Here is a 19,856-nt window from a genome sequence, read left to right as displayed (position 1 = left end):
CATTTTCTCCAGATTCACCATTTAAACAGATTCTGAGTCACTTCTTTGTTGAGCCCTTATCCACAGATTTGAACTATTTGTGCAAATATGTGTGGATATTAGGTAGGCTTATCCATTGTATTCAAGAGCATCTGCAAAATCCCAGTCACATCTTGTTTAGCATTGTGTGTTTGGGTGAAATGTGGCTGCACTGACTCCAGTGCAACTATTACAAAAATAAAATGAAATATCAACTTGAGATACTAGTGCACACGATACATTTAAACTGACCCCCAAATTTGGACAAAATACTTCAAGTGATTGCTGAACACTAACTAAATTGCCGTATAAGTAAAAGTGATTGTTTTTGTCATTGTGATACACAGCAAGCACAACACACAAAATATGTCCTCAGCATTTAATCCACTCTTAGTAAGCAGTGGGCAGACAGTTCTGATGACAGTAGCACCTTGATGGTCCAGGATTTAAACCCACAACCCATCAGTTATAAGTTCATTTCCTCACCTGCTAGTCAACCACTGCCACCAGACCCCTGCCCCGCAGTTATGTGACCTTCATGCATGTGTTTTTTTTTTTTTTGACCATCATCCACATTTTGCACTGAAAACAGTCAAAAACATACTATGCAGCTAAAATGTTCAGTAAGAAAATGTACAAAATTTGACATTTAGTTTGCAAAGGCCAGAACTTATTGATCACATTCAAAAATGCTTTTGTAATAGGTTCATTCTACAGGTGTCCATGATCCTGTCCATCAACTGACACAAAGTTGCCAGCACCCTTTGGGACCGAACGGCAGGCCAGCCCTGTGCGTCACGTCTGTCAGGAGAGCACAAAGGCCAAGATCAGCATGACCAAACATAGAACCACCACTTCCTCCAGAAGGCAGCCCCCTGGTGAGTTCTATCAGTCTGAGGATCCACAGCATCCTTCGAAGCCTCCTGAGTGTCTGTCTCCTTTTCCTACAGGGTGGAGATAAGGATCATCAGGTTGGGGTGTATGCCACACTGGCTCCATTGTGTCTGCATCAGTGGAAGCTGCCCACACATTTTATAACCTTGAGAACAGACTGTGGGCAGGCCATTGCCATGCTACGGAGGGACCCACCATGGTCACTTGGTTAGATCCTGTTCATCTGCATCCTCATTCCTTGGCAGTAAACCACAACAGTAAAGACCTGTTATTGTTCACAGATCCCATGTGTTTTTGTTGACATAACAACCAAAGGAAATGTGTTGTGAGGTTGTAAGTCAGCATCATTGGCATTGTGACGCAAGACTCTTAAAAAACAATCTTCGGTCCAAACAGGCGCCTCGCTGCCATTAAGTGCCACGGTCGTGTTGTGTCCTTGTGGTCATGCAGATTCCATTTACTGATCACAATAGATTCAGCCCCAGTAAATGTCAACCCGGACGTCACTGCAGAAAAACATGCAATAATCTTGTTTGTCATGCCTAAATAAATATGCATGAAGCTGTCGTTGTAGTTCTGAAACTGGTGAGAAATGTAAAAACGTTAAACAAATTTACACCATAAATCCTCAAATATATATACTGGCACTGCAAAGGATATTTTTATCCTGGAAAAATCCTATCATCCATTGTCTTTTGATTCATGCTCCCAGGAAATTGAAGTGAAAATGAAGTGATTATCAATGTATGCACACAACGAAATGTGTCCTCTGCATTTAACCCATCACCTTAGTGAGCAGTGGACAACCTTGACAGGAGCCCGGGGGGTGGCTTACCCACTAGTCCAAATACGGCCCCAGTGGAATATGCCAAGAAACCTCTCCTGACTCACTGGGGTTCCCTGATGGTATTTATGCCATCTCACCTAACCCATTCTGTACAAGTCACCAGCATGCACACACATTGCAGTACACACATTATTTCCTTGTTTTGGCCTCAATTTCAAAGCTGTGGTCTGGTCCATTGAGGTCGCGTTTAAGTATTTATTTAAATATGAAAGTATCTCCTTTTTTCCAAGTGTATTTGTGGTGGGACACCCTGCTGGTGTGATTTGTGAGAATGGCAAAATTAAATGCCGATGTTTAGGTGAGCAGTTTCCAGTCTCTGTCTGCCAGTAGCTGCTGTTTGTTTTCCACAAAGCTCTGCTTATCTGCAGTATCTTGGGCGAAGTGTGGAAACAAACCGGAGGGCATCAGTTAAGAGGACAATGTGACTGGTTATCGACAAAATCAGGAAAAAAAACAGAGGTGTGCTCTTTCCAGTCTGTTTTGAGAAACAGAATGGGATAAGCAACAGTTTTGACCAAAAGGATGCAAATAAAGGCCGAATAAATGACTAAATATAGCTTTAAATACGCTCAGTACTCAACATGTGATTTCTACATCAGATTTCTGAGCAATAGTAACCTTTAAAATATCTAATCAACATTACTTGTAAACAAACATAAACAATAGCATTTTCCGTTTCAGAATAAAAATATGTATACACAATTCATTCATTAGTTTAAAAAAAAAATTCTCAAAATATTCCTGCCAGACTTTGACCTAGATATGTTAATGGACATTATATTTCAGTAAAATGTAATCACACTGTTCAACTTTATTATAAATACTTACTGCACTCCTTCACTACACTAGCTCCTCTCTAGTTGTGACCATGACCATGGTTTTGTTGATATGGTCGTGACCATGAAAAGTTCATATGGAAAGGTCTATGGATGGATCCATCCATTTTTCCCTGTGCATTTATCCAGTCCATAGTAGATAATGACGCCGCTGTAATGTGTTTCAGGTTCAAAGCACAAGGGCCATATTTTTTGTGCATAAAATTATTTTTTCACTCAACACTGTATTTTAAGGCTAAGTATGGCTCACGCTTCCTGGTTCCTGCTGCTCATTTCCCGATTTCCACATCCTTTTAGATGCATCTAAAATTAGAACAAGTCTCATTTTGCCCGAAATCTTCAATGGAGATTTGATAAAAATACATCACAGGCTGAAGGGCTGCAACTCTGCAGGAGTGATGCAAGTGGAGTCCTGTATTTACTTTGTTGGACTTTCACCTAGAACAGATGCAAACTGTGCATGGAAACATGTAGCTAAACAGAACCGCGTGATTTATCTTTTAACAATGTTATGGCAGTTTAACCCCTAAGTGAAGTGATTTGTTAAGTTTAAGTTTTCTTAATTAATAAATCAACTTTTTGGTAATGAAATATCTACTAATTACACAACAACATTAAACTGTATGGCTTATAAAACTGCAATTTTAAATATTTTAAAACATTAATATTTTTAAGAACCACCAATGTATTAATAAAAACAGACAATGAATTCTAGATGTTGAATCATTAATCAAAACAAATGTTTTCATTAATCAACCAATTTTTTTATCGCCACTGAGAACATGTGTTCATGTGTTCTTCATATTAAGGCCATGTCTGTGAATTAAGTTTGTAATCATATTCCCTTATTTGATTTTAATATTGCAAGTTCACAACATGAGCCCAGATTACACCAAACATCCCTGGAGAGAATGCAAACAGGAAGTTCCACAAAATAAGGCGGCTTTATCTAGCAGAAGATCAGAGTAGCTTTCCAGCTATTTTCTGCCTTTTCATTGTTGAAAGTTTTCTTCTCAAGGATGTTAAACCAAAATCGCTGGCATGATGTTTATTCAATGCTCATCCTCGGCTCTCATGGCACTTAAAACATATCAATATTTTGGATTATCGTTGTTTCTTATAGTGTCACATGGCAATTTCTACCCATTCAGATGTTACCTCTAGCCAGGGCGTCATTATAGAGTCATTTTTAAACATTTACAAATAGAGCCCTAGCCTACTTCCTGAGGCATAAAAGTGTTTTCTCTACGTCACCCAACAGGACTTGCTGAGAAGCCAAGTGATTCATTATCACAGGACTATTGTGTGTTGCACGATCTTGGCCTCACTGGAGTATCATCTGTTGTAAGCACAAGCTCAGAATGTAAAGATGCATTCTGGCCACAATACTGGAACATCAAATATCAGATTCGTAGTACAGACCACGTTCAGTTGGTTCAGATTTGGAATCTCTGCTTTATTAAAACTGACAGTGCGAGGTGCAGCAATTCATATCTCTTGTTGGCCTGTCATCCAGACATTTGACACTACTATGTCTATGACACAGGATGGACCCGAACTTTAATAACCGGATGAATAAGTGTGTTTTCTTGTCAAAACCACTGTTCGTCTGCTCAAAGAAAGCTTTCATGTGGTAAGCTAAACATTTGACCACCTGGATCATAAATTATTAAGTACGCATGGGAAATATCAATCTCTGTGCATCGCAGTAATATTTTTCTAAAGATGTAACCTTGTCAGGAGCCTCTTTTCTCTGAATCATCGTCCAAAAGAAATGTAAAAAAAAATCAGACCACTAAAGCATTTGGACTTGCATTAGAATGCATTAGGCGATTATTTACACAAATTTCTTTTTATTGCCTCCTAATGAGTCTGGATATCACATAAAAGAGAAATTTGAAGCACACTTCCCGTGTTCAGCTGAGCTTTTAGGTTCACGTCAATCAGTGTGTGTTTCAGAAGCCAAATATTTAATTCAATTGATTTTAAGCTTGGAGAATGCAATGTGGATCCAGGGATTCTGGGCCAAACAGACTGAAGATGAGAAATGTTAGCGTTCCAGGAACACCCACTACAACAAGACATCAAATAAATGTACATGAAACGGACTGTTTATTACTCAAGTTGAAAACCTGATTTCAGGTCATGTGGCTGCACACGAGTTTTACAAATTCAGTCAGGAATGCTTGCAGTTCAACTGTTTGGTTTCGAGGGGGAAAAAAAATCCCTCCTTATTGAATTTCCTCTGAAAAGTTCATGCCTCCCCTAGAATTGCGAAGTCTGTCATTCTTTCCCTTTCATTGCGAACTTCAGATTTCTTTATATGGTTTATCTCCTCTTCATGGTCAAACAAAAGAAGTTCACATGTGGGACATCCATTCAGATGATAAGTTCTTTATGTTCATGTTGGAGAATGTTATGGAATGATGTAAGACTATTAGTGCTTGATCGGACTGCAGTTTCCATGACAGTGGCAGCCCCCAACTGAGTCATTCATAAAATCTTTTTGTACATGTTCTTCCGTGGTTTTAGGAGGTACGCATGGGGGGTTGCTAGACCTGGTGGCAAGGAAACAAAGAGTTAAGATGTGACCATGACGAAACAGCAGCCCCGTAAAAATAAAAATGTGTCTCGGTCACACAAGGCGCGGATGCAGACCTTTGCACACTACAGCTGGTGGCATCCGAACAGACACAGCACTTCCTGTTCCAAATAGCTATTGTTAACCTATGACCTCAGAGCTAGTGCAATGGCCCACACAAAAAAGATTGGCACGCTGTCTTATTAGCTTTTTCCTATATGTCTTCACGAATTGAACAAAATTAACCTCCTTGTGTTTGTCCTCCCTGTGACATTTTGCCTGGTGTGTTTGACTGCTTATAAAGCACAAGGGATGAAATGAAATACAAATTTTCTTTCATTCTTTTAATGAGCTTCTTTCCAAAATATTAACATATATTTGACCCTTTTTTTAATCTAATTTTTTTTTTTTAATCTAAAATCACACTATTTTGTCAGCAAAAACAAAGTAAACATTCTGAATTCCTTTCACTATGGTTATGATCATATGCACAAACCTCGGCAGAATATCAGTGACTGGTTTATGTTAAAGTTTAGTCAGGATATTGTTTTGAAAAATTTACATTTTTTTGAATGAAAGCAAATATTTGTCCACCCAGTGACAATTTATCAAGTGTGTTTGACTGCTCATAAAGTGAAAGTGGAAAAAAGTGAAAGTGAAAGCTGTGGTATTATTGACCATTTAAATAAAATTCAAAATGTATTCTGATTTTTTTTCACAATGTTTATGATTAGAAGTGCAATTGGTGAGGTCGATGTATCCTACTGGACATCCATGACCAAGCTGGCAGCCGCTGGTCTGCAGGGAAAGACCTGGCATCGTCTTCTGAGAACTGTCACAAGTTCCTCAAGTTCGATTGCCTGGGCATTGCAGGCTCTCCAGATTTTGATGCTGTACTTGCCAGGTTTACTTGGCATATATTGATTGAATTCAACAAGAATACTTGTTGTTTTTAGAGGTGTGTGTGTTTGTGTGGGTGTGTGTGTGTGTGTGTTTTTGAAGTAATTTTGTGTGTCTGTGTGTGTGTGGAAAATGCAATAGTTTTTCCCAGTGCAACACAAAAACTGGCAGGGTGAAATTGTAACCAGGAAGAGTACAGGTACTACAAATTTTAATAAAACACATGTAAAGTAGCAAAAAATGCTGTAATTTTTTGTTTTACAAATAGCGTAGTCTGGAACCAGTCATGTCCAAAATAGAAATAAAAACATACAATGGTGTTCACTCCTTTTGGTTTAATTACAGAATTCAGTCAGAAATTACTATGACTTTGTTTGTCTGTTTTTCAATTGAATTGTACATGCTACATTTTTTAGGATTTTCTGTGACCTTTAACCAGGGGTGTGTACACGTTTCCTATCCTCAGTATGCCCTTCTCTTCAGTAAATTCGTTTTTTTGATTGTTGTAATGAAGAAAACGTAGGCAATGGCAAAGAACTAGAATATTTTGGTGGAAAATGGGTAAAGAAGAAGGCAAAAAGTAAGCTGAATAGATGGATGGATGGTTAACCATTAGGTGTCCGACTGAAGGACAGGAAAAAAGGTCTGTACAGGACATTCCTCAGCAGCCATATACGTCAGGTTAACACAGCCACTCTTTTCCTATGGACTGAAGTCATATTTAAAATAAGAGGATTTCCTGTCTAAGTGAGTGCTTAAATAAACATTTCTCTCTATGGCCTGCTAATTGCATTGCCTTAGTGGAAGTCAGATAAGCAAGACACCATTAAAAAAGCATTATCATTGTTACTACTTCCTGTCCTGAGCAACCACACCAAAAGCTATATCATACAAGTTTTGTAAACAAATTAAAGCGACCGCTGTCGCAGGAAATCCTTAGAACATCATATACCTCAAGGAATTTTCAAATGAAGGGGGAAAATGTCTGATTTGGGAATATCACTGCATTTCATAAGATGCCAATCTATAACAGCTAATGTGATGCAAAAACATTCATTGCATATTGGATTAGCATTCATTTTGTTCCGTGCAAAGTTTTTGTTCCGGAACTGTCTCACCTCCTAAAAGGGAGCATTCACTCTTATTGTCTTCTTTGTTGTTTTTGACCTGCCAATGGCTTAAAGATGGATGAAGTAGGATTCTTGTATGGTTCTTGTGATATATGTTGTGTGGTGTAACCATGTGCAGATGTAAGAATGCATTCAGAGGCATAGTTTTCACAGGGGATAGATACGTGATCAAAATCAAGTTTCCATCCTTGTGAGATTGATAGGACTTGTCAGTTCTGAAACACCCCTCACTGCTTTTCAAAGGCTGTCTTAATCTAATCTACTCAGCTCCTATCAAAACAGACACTTTGCCCACATTATCACATCTTCATGTATATAGCATCTTTTTTGCATTCTCTAGAGAGTGAAGTGAACAAGCAAGAATTATGTAATCATGGCCGTCTGCAGGAGCTGTGCAGGCACAGATTTGCCGGATCCTCATTAGAAAGGCATTTAGATCCGAATGCCTTGGCCATTTCTCGGTGAATGGAGCCCTTTCAGAGTTATGGGCATGCACCGGTCATTGTGTTTATCAACCGCATGTTGCATTGTGATGCTTGCCATGCTTGCAAACGGCGCCTGCACAGCAGAGCTGCAAAACATGATTATGGTTCATGTAACCGAATGCATTATTCAAGGCTTAAACCAATCAAGCTTTTTCACACACATTGGAATTCAATAGCTACTTTCCACAAAGGGATAATAACCATGATCGGTCGATCCATACGTACATTTGCCACTGTCATTTCACAAATCTCATCATTTGAGACATCTTTTCATTCGCTTTTCGATGACAGCAGCTATGAAAGCTCTTCCTGTCATCAGTCTCGTCTACTCTCCAGACAAACTGTGGCATGGAGCAATTAGATGAGTACGAGCCATTAGGAAAATGAGTTCTTCTCTTGTCACATGCCGTTACACGGATGACTGCCTTTCCCAGTTTCCTCTCCTCCAACAGCTCCATGACCCAAACTCCTCCCCGGTCCAAAAAAAATCCTTCAAAGAGAAGTTTGATCCTCTTTTTTTTGGCCGTGCCGCTCTGATAGGTTGGATATGCCTAGTACACCAGCACCTTTGATCCTCTGGCAGAAACTGTCCATGAAAGCAGCCTCAGTTAAAAAAAAATGTTCCCGGATAGACGGACAGAACTTCTTAAGCAGGATCCTCATTTTCCAATCAGTCAACCAGTGCATTAGAATGTCCAGCATGAAGCGAAGTGTGTGGATTGTCTCAACATTCTGTACATACCTTAATTCTTTTCAGGTCCGAGTTGTCGGTGGCATCTGCGAACATTTGTGTATATGACTTTTTGATACTGATGTTAATATTTGATATTAGTTTCTATGAAAGTGATTTCTGTCAGTACATTTGTTGCTGATAAAAATGGCACCGTGATAATGGACAGTAGATGATCAATAGAGTAAACATGACTGAAACAATGTGTCTGGTGAAAAAAATGAGTGCATGAACATTTACTCCAGTTTTTTGCGAGTACACATATTTCACCCAAAATAAACTTATGCCCCTCTGGTTCTTAGCCATTGGTATTAAAACTTCCTAGGGATTCCTTATGTGCTGTTTATGGATCATAATGGTTTATGGTTTCTGTTTATGGTTTCTGAAAAGACAAATGACTAACATCCCCAATGAACTGTAATGGATCGAAGACCACACAGCATGTAGTCCAGAGAACATCATACACAGCTCTTGTTTGGCTACAAAAGAAGTTGATTTTATATTACATTCAATTAAAAAACCAACAATCCATCGAAAATGCTGTCTTAGATTCTGGGCAAGACCCTTGCATGTGTGTGTATTGGCAGAAAACACTATGTGAATGGGAGTGAGGGTGTGGGTGGATGGGTGGTTTGGTGGGGGCTGTCATATGACTTCACTGCAATGATTTGCAGTGACCGTAATCGAATGTTGCCCATTGCATCACAATAAAAAATGGACTCAGCCGTCCTCATTTTCATTTGCGTAGTTTGAAATAGTGGTATGAAATATAACTGCAGAGAGAATGTGGAATGTGGTGCAAGGTTTTTTCTTTAAAGAAGCAACAGTGTGTAGTGGGGGAGAGTGAGTAAGCGAGAGAAAGAGGGGGAGGGAGGACAGAGGAAAAGCCCTCATTTCTCATTAATAGAAGATTGCCCTTCCCTCTTTCCTCTCTAAACCCGCCTCCCCACCATTATCAGCGGCAGGCCTATAAAAGCAGCTTTTTTGGCAGCAATGTTGTTAGTACACAACCTCGCAGGAGTGCCCCCCCCCCTCGTGCTCCCAGCCATGAAGAGTGAGATCAAGAGCAAGGCGTTCTGGAGGGCCGTGCTGGCCGAGCTGCTGGGCATGACCCTCTTCGTCTTCCTCAGCATCACGGCGGCCATCGGAAACAGTCCCGTGGACGAGGTCAAGACGTCGCTGGCCTTTGGTCTGGCCATCGCCACGCTGGCCCAGAGCTTGGGCCACATCAGCGGAGCCCACCTCAACCCGGCCGTCACCCTGGGCTTGCTGGCCAGCTGCCAGATCAGCGTCCTCCGCGCCGTCATGTACATTGTTGCCCAGATGCTGGGGGCCACTCTGGCCAGTGGAATCATCTACGGCGTGAGGCCGGCAGACTCCGTGGCTCTGGGACTCAACGGCGTGAGTTCACCTTCCTTCCCAGCTCTGTCCTCTGTGGAGCTGAGCCCTGTTTGGGAGTAAAACAGATTTGGCTCTGTTGTGGCTCGTGGTACGATGCATGACCCAGTGAAATGTTTATAAGAACAGCTTCATGCATCCTCTGACCGTGTGTGTGCCAGGAGGAGATAATAAATTATCTCCCGATTTCAGCTGAGGCCTTGGCCAAACTGATAATGTTTGGCTTTGCTGTAGCGTAACGTCAGTGAGCATGTGCCAGAACGGCGTAATTCAAAGTTTTTTAAAAAATCACATGCATTTTTCCATAGGCTGTGCAGGTTCGATTCAGGCTGATGGGTATGTTTATGCTGGCCTCCAGTGTTTGTTCTGTGTACTACGACAACGCAGCTTCAAGCATTCGCTAACGTTCTCTGTTTACCTGAATACAGGATGAAGGGATTTGGCTCAGCTGTCAATAAAACGAAATATGTCCTGTTTTATGTCAGTGTATATATAAACCAGTACACTTAGTCCTCAGTCACACCGGACCATTGACATATCTGTTTTGTTTTTTTGTTTTTTTTTGTAAATGAGCATTAGATGCCAACTCTCGTTAGATGGGAAATCCTTTTAGCGCAATTGTGAAAGCCCATTCATCCCTCTGATCAAAACGGACTAATTGTTTTTTATTGTTATTTTGTCCCGTCCGCACAGCTCAACAATGTGACCGCAAGTCAAGCCATTGGCATCGAGCTCCTGGCCACCTTCCAGCTGGTCCTGTGTGTCATAGCAACCACCGATAAAAGGCGGCGCGACGTGATGGGCTCCGCCCCCCTGGCCATCGGCCTCTCTGTGGCCTTGGGCCACTTGACAGCCGTGAGTAATTAACAGTTCGGACACTTCCCACTGTCCCACTCCAGCCTGGAGAACAATGCATGTTTCAGGGCCCTCATTGTCTGTCTTATGAGAACCGTGACACAAAACAGTTGGAGATTTGATGAGGCGTTTTGCACATCGTAAACAAAGTATGGCCTGCCTATATGAAACCTGTCCTCACATTTTCATCCCTTGCTGTAGAATCTATATTAATGTACCACAATGTAATTATTTTGAGAGCTCGAAGCCTGTTCACACAAGGACATTACAGTGACAAGTGTTCATTTTCTAAGAGAACTCTGTTCTTCACGTGTACACTGCATGTTTGGGTTGCCTGTGTTTTTCTTAATGCTTCTCTGCTGGCGATGTGTTCCCTGCAGATTAGCTTCACTGGGTGTGGCATCAACCCTGCTCGGTCCTTTGGGCCGGCTGTGATCTTAGCCGACTTCACAAGCCACTGGGTGAGTCTAGAATTAAACTGAACTGGGTCTTTCAAATATAATAAACTTTGTTAAATAAATTATTAATGACAGAGATCTAGGGCACAGTTTCAAATCGATTCCTTAAAATCAATTATTCTACCAGAAAAAAAATAAAACAATCATTCACATATTTAATTATTTCAGGTGTACTGGGTGGGACCAATGTGTGGAGGCGTGGCCGCTGCGCTCATCTACGACTTCCTGCTGTATCCTAAACTGGATGATTTTCCTGACCGTGTGAAGGTTTTGGTCAGTGGGCCGGCTAGAGACTATGACGTGAATGGACCAGAAGACACCCCAGCTCTAGAGATGTCCTCAAAATGAACCCCCCCCAGCATCTAGTGTACAGTCCTTTAAATGTCCGTTTGCCTTCAAAGAATTGTTTTCACCAGTGAGGAGTAGCTTTGACGTTTGCTTGATGTTTGTTAGTGTTTGTTCTGTTTGACTATCCTAATTGGTGGCTTGACTTGTTCAGTTCTTCCATTTGGTTTTAAATATGAATTTTCTTTTTGGTTTTACTGATCTCAGTGCCTTAGCTTCCCACGTCTAAATTAAAATCAAGACTTAATTTTTATTTTGTAACAGCCAAGGACCACAGTATTTTAGATTCAGAGTCACTTTTTTGTAAGCTATTTTCTATGTAAATGTTTATTGTATCATTTTATATTTGTATTCTCTGTGTGCTCAATGAAATCCCGGGTCTTCACTTTTGTAAGTAAATAAATACTGTGTTGAATCATGTGTCACAATCATGTTTACCACGTCTGATTCAAGAATGAAAGAAATGGGTTATTTTTACCCTTTTTTCACACGTCTGTCTTTTCAGTAAACAAGAGGTATTATAGTCTGAAGGCAATTTAGGTCACAACACGTTGTCCATTCATAATGAGCCACCAAGCTCCCAAATTCACACACACAAGGTATTCACACCAGAATTCTTAATACATTTTAGAATAACGTGGCTGAAGTAGCCATTCTGTCCATAATACCACATGTACATTGTTCCCCCGGATTCTCAGGCAGTCTAAGGGCTGGACACTGTTCGTTTCAGATGATCTGAAGAAATGAAGGATGCCTATGGACACATTTGTGAAAGACCTTGACAGATAAATATGTACAATACGTAATAAACTCACTGCAAGCAGTAGATCATACTTGTTTGGTGAACGTTCGGGACACATGATTTCATTTTACAAAGCAAAGGATCATCTGTTTGGCAGGACCATGTTCGAAATTACAGCAAAAAAAATTAACCCCTCCTAAGATTATTTATGTAGTTTATTTATTCTTAATATTTGTGTGATATTGGTCATTTTACAGTCATTTTATTGCTTTATGATCTTGCAAGCGACTGCATGAAGTCATATACTGCAGTCTCTAATGATGGATTTTGTCAGATGTAGACAATCCACATCTGCACAGCGTTATACGGTTAAAAAAAAAGGTACAGTATGTGTTACATTTTCCCTGAATCCTCTGAAGAATTCTGTTAGTAGCAGGAGATCCATCTTATGAGATGACACAATGGAGAACCTCCCTCAGAGCAATAACGAGGATTCTTCTGCAGCTCTCCCTGGGATTTCCACACTCAACACATGCCCAGAGCTTTAACGTGAACTAATATCTGCAGGCTAATCTGGAATTTTACTTCATGTTCACCACACTTCATTAGCAACTTTCTGCTCCTGCACTTCTGTCAAAATGCAGCTGTTCAATAAGGTATTAAGACATATTCCGTTGCTTGAACACTGTTTCACCAAGTCAAGAACTCTGATCCACTGGTGGCTGGGGCCTGACAGGTTTCCAAACGACAAGCAAAAAATTCCCGCAGGTGGCAGAAGAGGCACAGTGTCTACGATCTTCAGTTTTCCGGTCATTCTGCTGGCTGTTCCCACCAGGATCAGGAATGAAAAAAATAAACATGACACAGTTAACAAAAAAAATCTGTTCGTTTTACCATAGATGAGCAACTGTTTCACAGAAACTGTGGCACGTTTGTTTTGTAGTTCAGGACGTGTAGCGGATGGCGGGACACTGCTTTGTTTTTACCGCATCGCTACTTCTAATGACTTGAACAATGTGCCAAGCTCTGCCAAGCAAACAACTGCTATAGATTTTGGGGGCAGAAAGGTCATTTGTACAGACAGAGCTGCCGCTCCACCTCCCCACTGGATGCTGTAGCTCTTGCCTTCAAAAAGTTGACCTATATGGTCCTACTTATAATTAACCTACATAGGTTAATTATATAGCATTTAAACTAATAATAAGTATAAAGTCAATCAAAAAATTAAGCAGACTAATAGGAAGGAAACTCTAGGTCTAAAATGCGAACATACTTTGCTAGGGATCAGCAATTAACAAAACAGTTAAGATGTGGCTCTAATTTGCATGACATTCAACTCAATCAAACAAATAAGAAAACAGCTGTGTCTGTGCTCTATGGCCAATCACAGCTTCTACTCTGATCAGTCGGAAGTAAAGGGTCATGTTAATTGAGGCATATTCTCATTTGGTGGGTGTTGCGCTTGAATCAGTTATTTTAAATGATCAGTTTAAAATTATGCACATTTGGTTCTTTTGGGCAAAGTAACTGCAGAGCAAAAGCTCACAGCGTGGCCTGAAGATAAGTCAGACCCCAGAGAGTATGTTCTGCTTGGACTTTGCATGGGACTTTTAATTCCCAGCCCTTGCAAAAGATTCCAGAAGGCATGGTGAACGAGGTGAAGACCTTGGCCTTTTGGCGGGCGGTTCTGGCTGAACTGATAGGAATGACATTGTTTGTCTTCACTGGAATTTCTGCTGCAATTGGAAACCAAAATAGAGGCTACCCGGACCAAGAGGTCAAAGTGGCCCTTGCCTTTGGGCTGGCCACAGCCACCTTAGTCCAGAGTTTGGGTCATATTAGTGGCGGTCACCTGAACCCAGCAGTCACGCTGGGCCTACTGTTCAGCAGTCAGATCAGTGCCCTGAGGGCTGTGCTCTATGTGGTTGCCCAAATGCTGGGGGCTATTGCAGCTAGTGGGATTGTTTTTGGGATTATGCCGGCCAGAACTGATTCACTTGGTTTGAATAAGGTATGTTGACTATGAGCTCTTTTACCTCAAATTAAACGGATAATTTAACAGATTTTCTTTCCCCAGCATATTTCAAGGTCAAATTAGTTGTGACTGTTCTTAAAAAATTATGTAAATGTTGATTTTTATTAAGAACCTAAAAAACGCATTAACCGGTCCTCTAAACTTGATACACTTTTGTATTTGTAATTTAAATTAATAGCAGACTGTGTGTGTGACTGTCGCTACTTTTATTTTAGTCAATATTTGTGAGCTGATGACATGACTGATGGTTATTTGTTCTGATTCAGCTGATGTTCTTGACTGGCAACAACATTTCCTTTCCCACATGAATCACAGCTGAATGGAGTCACCGCTGCCCAGGGCTTTGCCATCGAGTTTTTACTCACATTACAGCTTGTTGTCTGCGTCATAGCAACCACAGACAATAGGCGGCAAGATGTGTCTGGGTCAGGACCACTGGCCATAGGGCTCTCTGTGGGACTGGGACACTTAGCAGGCGTGAGTGAACGAGTGTCGTCTTTTTTTTTACTGTTTAATAGCACTCTTTTTGATTCTAAGTTTTATTTGTATAATGAGAAATATTTTGTTCTTTCAGATTAGCTACACAGGCTGTGGAATGAATCCTGCCAGATCTTTTGGACCAGCTGTTATCCTTCATGCATATGAAGATCATTGGGTGAGGAGCATAATAACACTACTTTGTGAACACACATGAGCGTGCATTGCATTAGATTCAAACTCCCTAGGCTAATACCGCTCTCAGTGTTTTTGCAAGCTCAATTCTAACGTAATGAGAGGAAATTAAGCATGTAACTAAAAACCCAGAGTGCACTGTAGATCCAGTGGTGCCACTTCAGTGCCCTCCCACACATGCAGACAGTTTAAGCCTAAGCAAACAATGTTTTATTAATTAAATGTTTTGTAGGTGTACTGGGCTGGCCCAGTGACCGGGGGTCTGGTAGCAGCGTTCCTCTATAACCTGCTCCTCAACCCTAAATGTGAAGGCCTCTCTGAAAGAATAAGGGTGTTCTGCTATGGAACCGAGGATCAAGGTGAGAAAGAGCCTCTGCTGGAGGATTTCAGAGGAGACCATTGATTTGAGGACTGGAGACACTTCACCCCTGGAGTGGGTGTGATTGTTTAGAATTGACACAACTTTTTTTTTTTTTTTTTCTCTTCTGTGAAAAGGACTTTTGAAAACTGCTTCAAAATAAAATGCGATGCAATAACTTTTTTTTGTTTTTTTTTTTTGTTTTTTTGTTTTTTCTCCCCCCCCCTCTGCTGTGTGCACGAACATGACCAGATAGGATATGTAAAATCTTTTTCGACATTTGAGATTTCATTAATAAGAATACCTTTTCAATGAGTCTATCATCAGCCTGTTACTCTTATTGTACTTGTGTGGGTATATAATGATAGTGGTTAAGGAAGCAGCCACGTAATCCGAAGGTTTCCGGGTTCGAATCCCGATCCGCTGAGGTGCCACTGAGCAAAGCACCGTCCCCACACGCTGCGCGTCATGGCTGCCCACTGCTCACTATGGGTGATTGTTAAAAGCAGAGAACTCATTTTGTTGTGTCACTGTCTGCTGTGATAAGAGCATTAATTAAATCCACTGCTCCTCAGAGCAAGTGTTAAATAATTTAAAACAAGCTTCAGTTACTATACTAAAGAGAAACTCACCGTTGGTTTATGACCACATCTGCTTTTTGCATAAGTCATGACTTCACCCCATTAGTCTTTGGAGTCCTGTAAAACTCCAGGGAAAAACTTGTCTGCATCTATGAAATTGCTTGAAGTTTGATTGGGGTTTGACCAATGTAAGGCTTCTTTTAATGTGTCAATCATCTTTGTTCCAAATATATATATATATATATATATATATTTTTTATTTTTTTTTGTCAGACTGGGGTCTCTACGGTCTGATCATATTAGGTAAAAATAAAGAAAAGATCAAAGATACAGACTAGTTGTAAAAGCCAGGAGCGGAGCTGTGAACTCAACCGCCACCACCACTACTGTCAGTTCTTCACTGTCTTTCTGCTTACAGACACTGAGGTGTCTGAAAATTGAGTTGGCGAGTGACTTTAGAGCATGGTCGCTGTGGAGGGCTGTGCTGGCAAAGCTGATGGGAATGATCAACTTAATCTTCATCAGCATTTCTTCTGCCATTGAGAACAAATACAACAAGCACCGCAACAAGGAGGTCATAGTTGCCTTGGCCTTCGGGCTGGCCATCGCCACTAGACCAGAGTTTAGGGCATATCAGCAGTGCCCACCTGAACCCGGCTGTGACACTGGGTTTACTGGTCAGCTGTCAGATCAGCGTACTCCGAGCCATGCTGTACATCATTGCCCAGATGCTTGGGGCAGTGGTAGCCGGTGCCGTAATGTGTAAAGTTAGGCCTGAATCCATCGACTACCTATGACTCAATGCAGTGAGTTTGTTTATTTAAATGCTTTCATTTTCAAATTTGGACAGCCGTGTCAAAGTAAGAATCTGATTTAAACAGGCCAGTGACGACTGCTTTCTTCGTGCCTCATTCACAGTTAAATGGGGTAACTCCAGCCCAAGGGTTTGGCATCGAGCTTTCAAACACCTTCCAGCTGGTGCTGTGCGTGTTCGCTACCACCGATAAAAGGCGCACTGATGTGACAGGCTTGGCTCCCCTGGCTATAGGGCTGTTAATGGGGTTGGGGCATTTGGCAGCGGTGAAAGCTTTCAGTGGTGTGAAGCAGTGAAAGCAAAGAAAGAGACTGTACTTAACATGCACAGGACTAGTCTATTTGTAAAATATGCAAGTGTAATAATCATAAAGTGGAGAGTCTGTTTCAAACAGGTTTTCTCCCCACAGACCAGCTACACTGGGGCAGTGGTGGCCTAGCAGTTAAGGAAGCGGCCCCATAATCAGAAGGTTGCTGGTTGAAATCCCAATCTGCCAAGGTGCCACTGAGCAAAGCACCGTCCCCACACACTGCTCCCCGGGCACCTGTCATGGCTGTCCACTGCTCACTCAGGGTGATGGGTTAAATGCAGAGGACAAATTTCACTGTGCGCACCGTGTGCTGTGCTGCTGTGTATCACATGTGACAATCACTTCATTTTATTATTACACTGGGTGTGGTATTAATCCGGACCAGCGGTTATTTGAAGTTTTTTGAAAACCACTTGGTAAGCATGTGCCATGCTGGTTAGTCTGCATATATTTTTGAATTTATTTAAATCCATTCCACCACTTTTGATGTGCTACCAGTGTAGGTGTAATGGATAGGCCCGATATGCGGGGTGTGCTCTGGTGTATGACTGTTTGCTGTACCCAAGAACCATATAACTTCGCAAACGACTGACTGCTCTGACCAGAGGATCTGTGTTCACAGAAATTGCTACAGAAAAAATACTTTAAAGAATGGTCCTTGATCTCCAGTCAAAAACATTTTTAAAACTCATAATTCCTTTTTGTATTCACATACATCCCTAACCTAACATATCTAACTTTATATCCACAAGAATAAACAAAACTTTTTACAGATATGGACACAACCATGAATTTTGTTCTGGGTGATGCAGATACATGCGTTTTTTTTAAATCTCATGTAATAAATTATATAACGAGTACACATATAGTGGACAATGTAATATATAATGGCTCTTGAATATGTTGTAAATTCCTGTCATTCTCCCATTTTAATCTTTGTACAGGAAGAGTTAGGGTGTAGGCACCTAAGTGTGCATCTGTTATTAAAATACGGTAAACACAACTGCTAAACGTCTACCATCCGAACGAAAAGGGTTTCCTTTCTGGCACTGTCACAAGTCATTGTGCAGAGCTCCAGCGCTGTCTTGTGTACTCTCACATTGGTATTTAATGAAGCCCCCCCGCCCTCCGCTAATGACTGATTAGCGAAATGTGCACAGAACGACGGCTTTGCCACGTAAACATAATCGGGATGGGTACTGTTTAGAACGCCTGGGCAGGAAGGAAGGAAACATCGCTGCTGAACGGAGACCTATTATCTAATTCCATGAGAAATGACGATGTACCTCTGATGATGGCCAAGAACATACGAAGCCCTTTGTTTAATTTACTTGAGGCTGGTAGAGAAGGAAGGATGTGAGTAAGTGTGATGAGAGGACTCGCTGTTTGCTTCCCCAGGGAGCTGTAGCGCCGTTCTGTTTGATCAAAGACGGAGTCTTTCATTGTGGCATGTTTGCGTAAAGATTTGATATGGCGTCGCTGATGCGTTCATGGAAGGGTCAAGGTCAATCCAGCATCCACCCTAAATTCTAGCCTTCTCCTGGTTTCTTTCGGAATCACCTGTTCACTGTGGAAAGACTGCACCAATTCATTTTTTTTGCATAAATTCAACTACACTTGCAAATTTTCCATCTTAGATGACAATACCTAGCATCTATTCTAGTCAATTTCTTTGTACCCCTGAAACCTTGACTCCGAGATAATACCACACTAGATGAGGGCCCTGTCATTCTATTTGAAGAACACCAGTGTTGCACATGATCTCCTGTCAGAGTAAAGCTGCTCTGCTGCCTTCGCTGTAGTAACAGTGACCCAGGCAATGGATGTAGAGGAGGAGGCCCTGGTCCTGCACATTCCCGGTGTTGAGAGATGGTAGGTTCTTATCTGCTCGCCCAGTGGGCCTTCACCGCCCACACCCTGTCTGCTCAACATCAGCTTTTGGCAGGGGTTCAGTGGGTGTGCTAGTGGCGCAAAGGCTGCGCGGCACTTGTTTAACTAAGCAAGGCCGCTGTGCATCTGTACCAGTTCATTCATCATGAGAGGAGACAGGCATGGCCTGGGTGAGAGCAGCGGAATGAAATTGTTGCTCAAAAGTGCTTGATGAGGTGTTTGTGACTACTTTGGTGTTGGTTTTGCAGCTCTTGTGCTCTGGGGTGCAGAAGAACACCCTTGGCCCACATCGGCACTGTACAAAACACCCATATGTGCAGTTGTCTTTTTCCCTACACTGAGTTGACAATAGAACAAGCAACATCTCAGTGATAGTCAGCTCTTCAAGCTGATCTGCAGCTCACACCACATTTCTCAATTCAACCAATGCCCGCCACCTTTAGGACGTATTCTGTTTTGGGCCCTACACAGTAAAATGACCAATAGTTTCACGTTTAATAAATAGTCTGGACAAAATGAAAAAATATTTCTGAAGCATAACTGAAGGTGGACTGCACAACTATATATATATATTTTTTTTATGCTGCACTGGATACAAAACAATGGATGCAGTCAATTACAGAACAGCAGCAAGATCATAAAATTCAAGGTCCTGCAACAAATTCATTGTTATTTCAAATGAGACAAGGATAAACCCCTCAAAAGTCCAAAATAGACCTCTTTTGGGTGAAAGTGTTCTTGCAGACAAGTTAGAGGAAGCTAAATGACAGGATATGTTCCAGAACACACTGTAATGTGTCCTCACTAACATTTTCAGATTGAAAATCAATCTGATTTCACAGTTGGTGGACTGTGGACAAAAAACCACACATGACAACACAGAGAACACAGACAATTTCCATAGAAAAGCACCCAGGCCATGACCCTGCTCTACTTGTTGCAAAGCAGCAACACAAACCTCTGCTTCCCTCTACTTC

The 19,856-nt window shown here is 41.4% G+C and overlaps 2 protein-coding genes and 1 pseudogene across 2 annotated transcripts; all 3 read left to right on the top strand.

Moving 5' to 3' along the window:
- Nucleotides 1–9,409: 9,409 nt before the first annotated feature.
- On the top strand, nt 9,410–11,905 carry LOC114787904 (aquaporin-1-like). Its single transcript, XM_028975825.1, has 4 exons — nt 9,410–9,822; nt 10,513–10,674; nt 11,055–11,135; nt 11,301–11,905. The coding sequence occupies exons 1-4, from the start codon at nt 9,415–9,417 to the stop codon at nt 11,478–11,480; spliced, it is 831 nt and encodes a 276-aa protein (XP_028831658.1). The 5' UTR covers nt 9,410–9,414; the 3' UTR covers nt 11,481–11,905.
- A 1,959-nt stretch (nt 11,906–13,864) lies between these two features.
- LOC114788014 (aquaporin-1-like) lies at nt 13,865–15,380 on the top strand. Its single transcript, XM_028976090.1, has 4 exons — nt 13,865–14,230; nt 14,570–14,731; nt 14,829–14,909; nt 15,159–15,380. Exons 1-4 carry the CDS (start codon nt 13,865–13,867, stop codon nt 15,327–15,329), a joined length of 780 nt encoding a protein of 259 aa, XP_028831923.1. The 3' UTR covers nt 15,330–15,380.
- A 265-nt stretch (nt 15,381–15,645) lies between these two features.
- On the top strand, nt 15,646–16,975 carry LOC114787818 (aquaporin-1-like; annotated as a pseudogene).
- The last annotated feature ends 2,881 nt before the right edge of the window (nt 16,976–19,856 follow it).

The sequence above is a fragment of the Denticeps clupeoides genome, chromosome 4, assembly GCF_900700375.1.
Source record: "Denticeps clupeoides chromosome 4, fDenClu1.1, whole genome shotgun sequence".
Classification (NCBI taxonomy): domain Eukaryota; kingdom Metazoa; phylum Chordata; class Actinopteri; order Clupeiformes; family Denticipitidae; genus Denticeps; species Denticeps clupeoides.
Note: the sequence above shows the minus strand (reverse complement) of the source record. Positions and strands in the feature narration are given on the sequence as shown.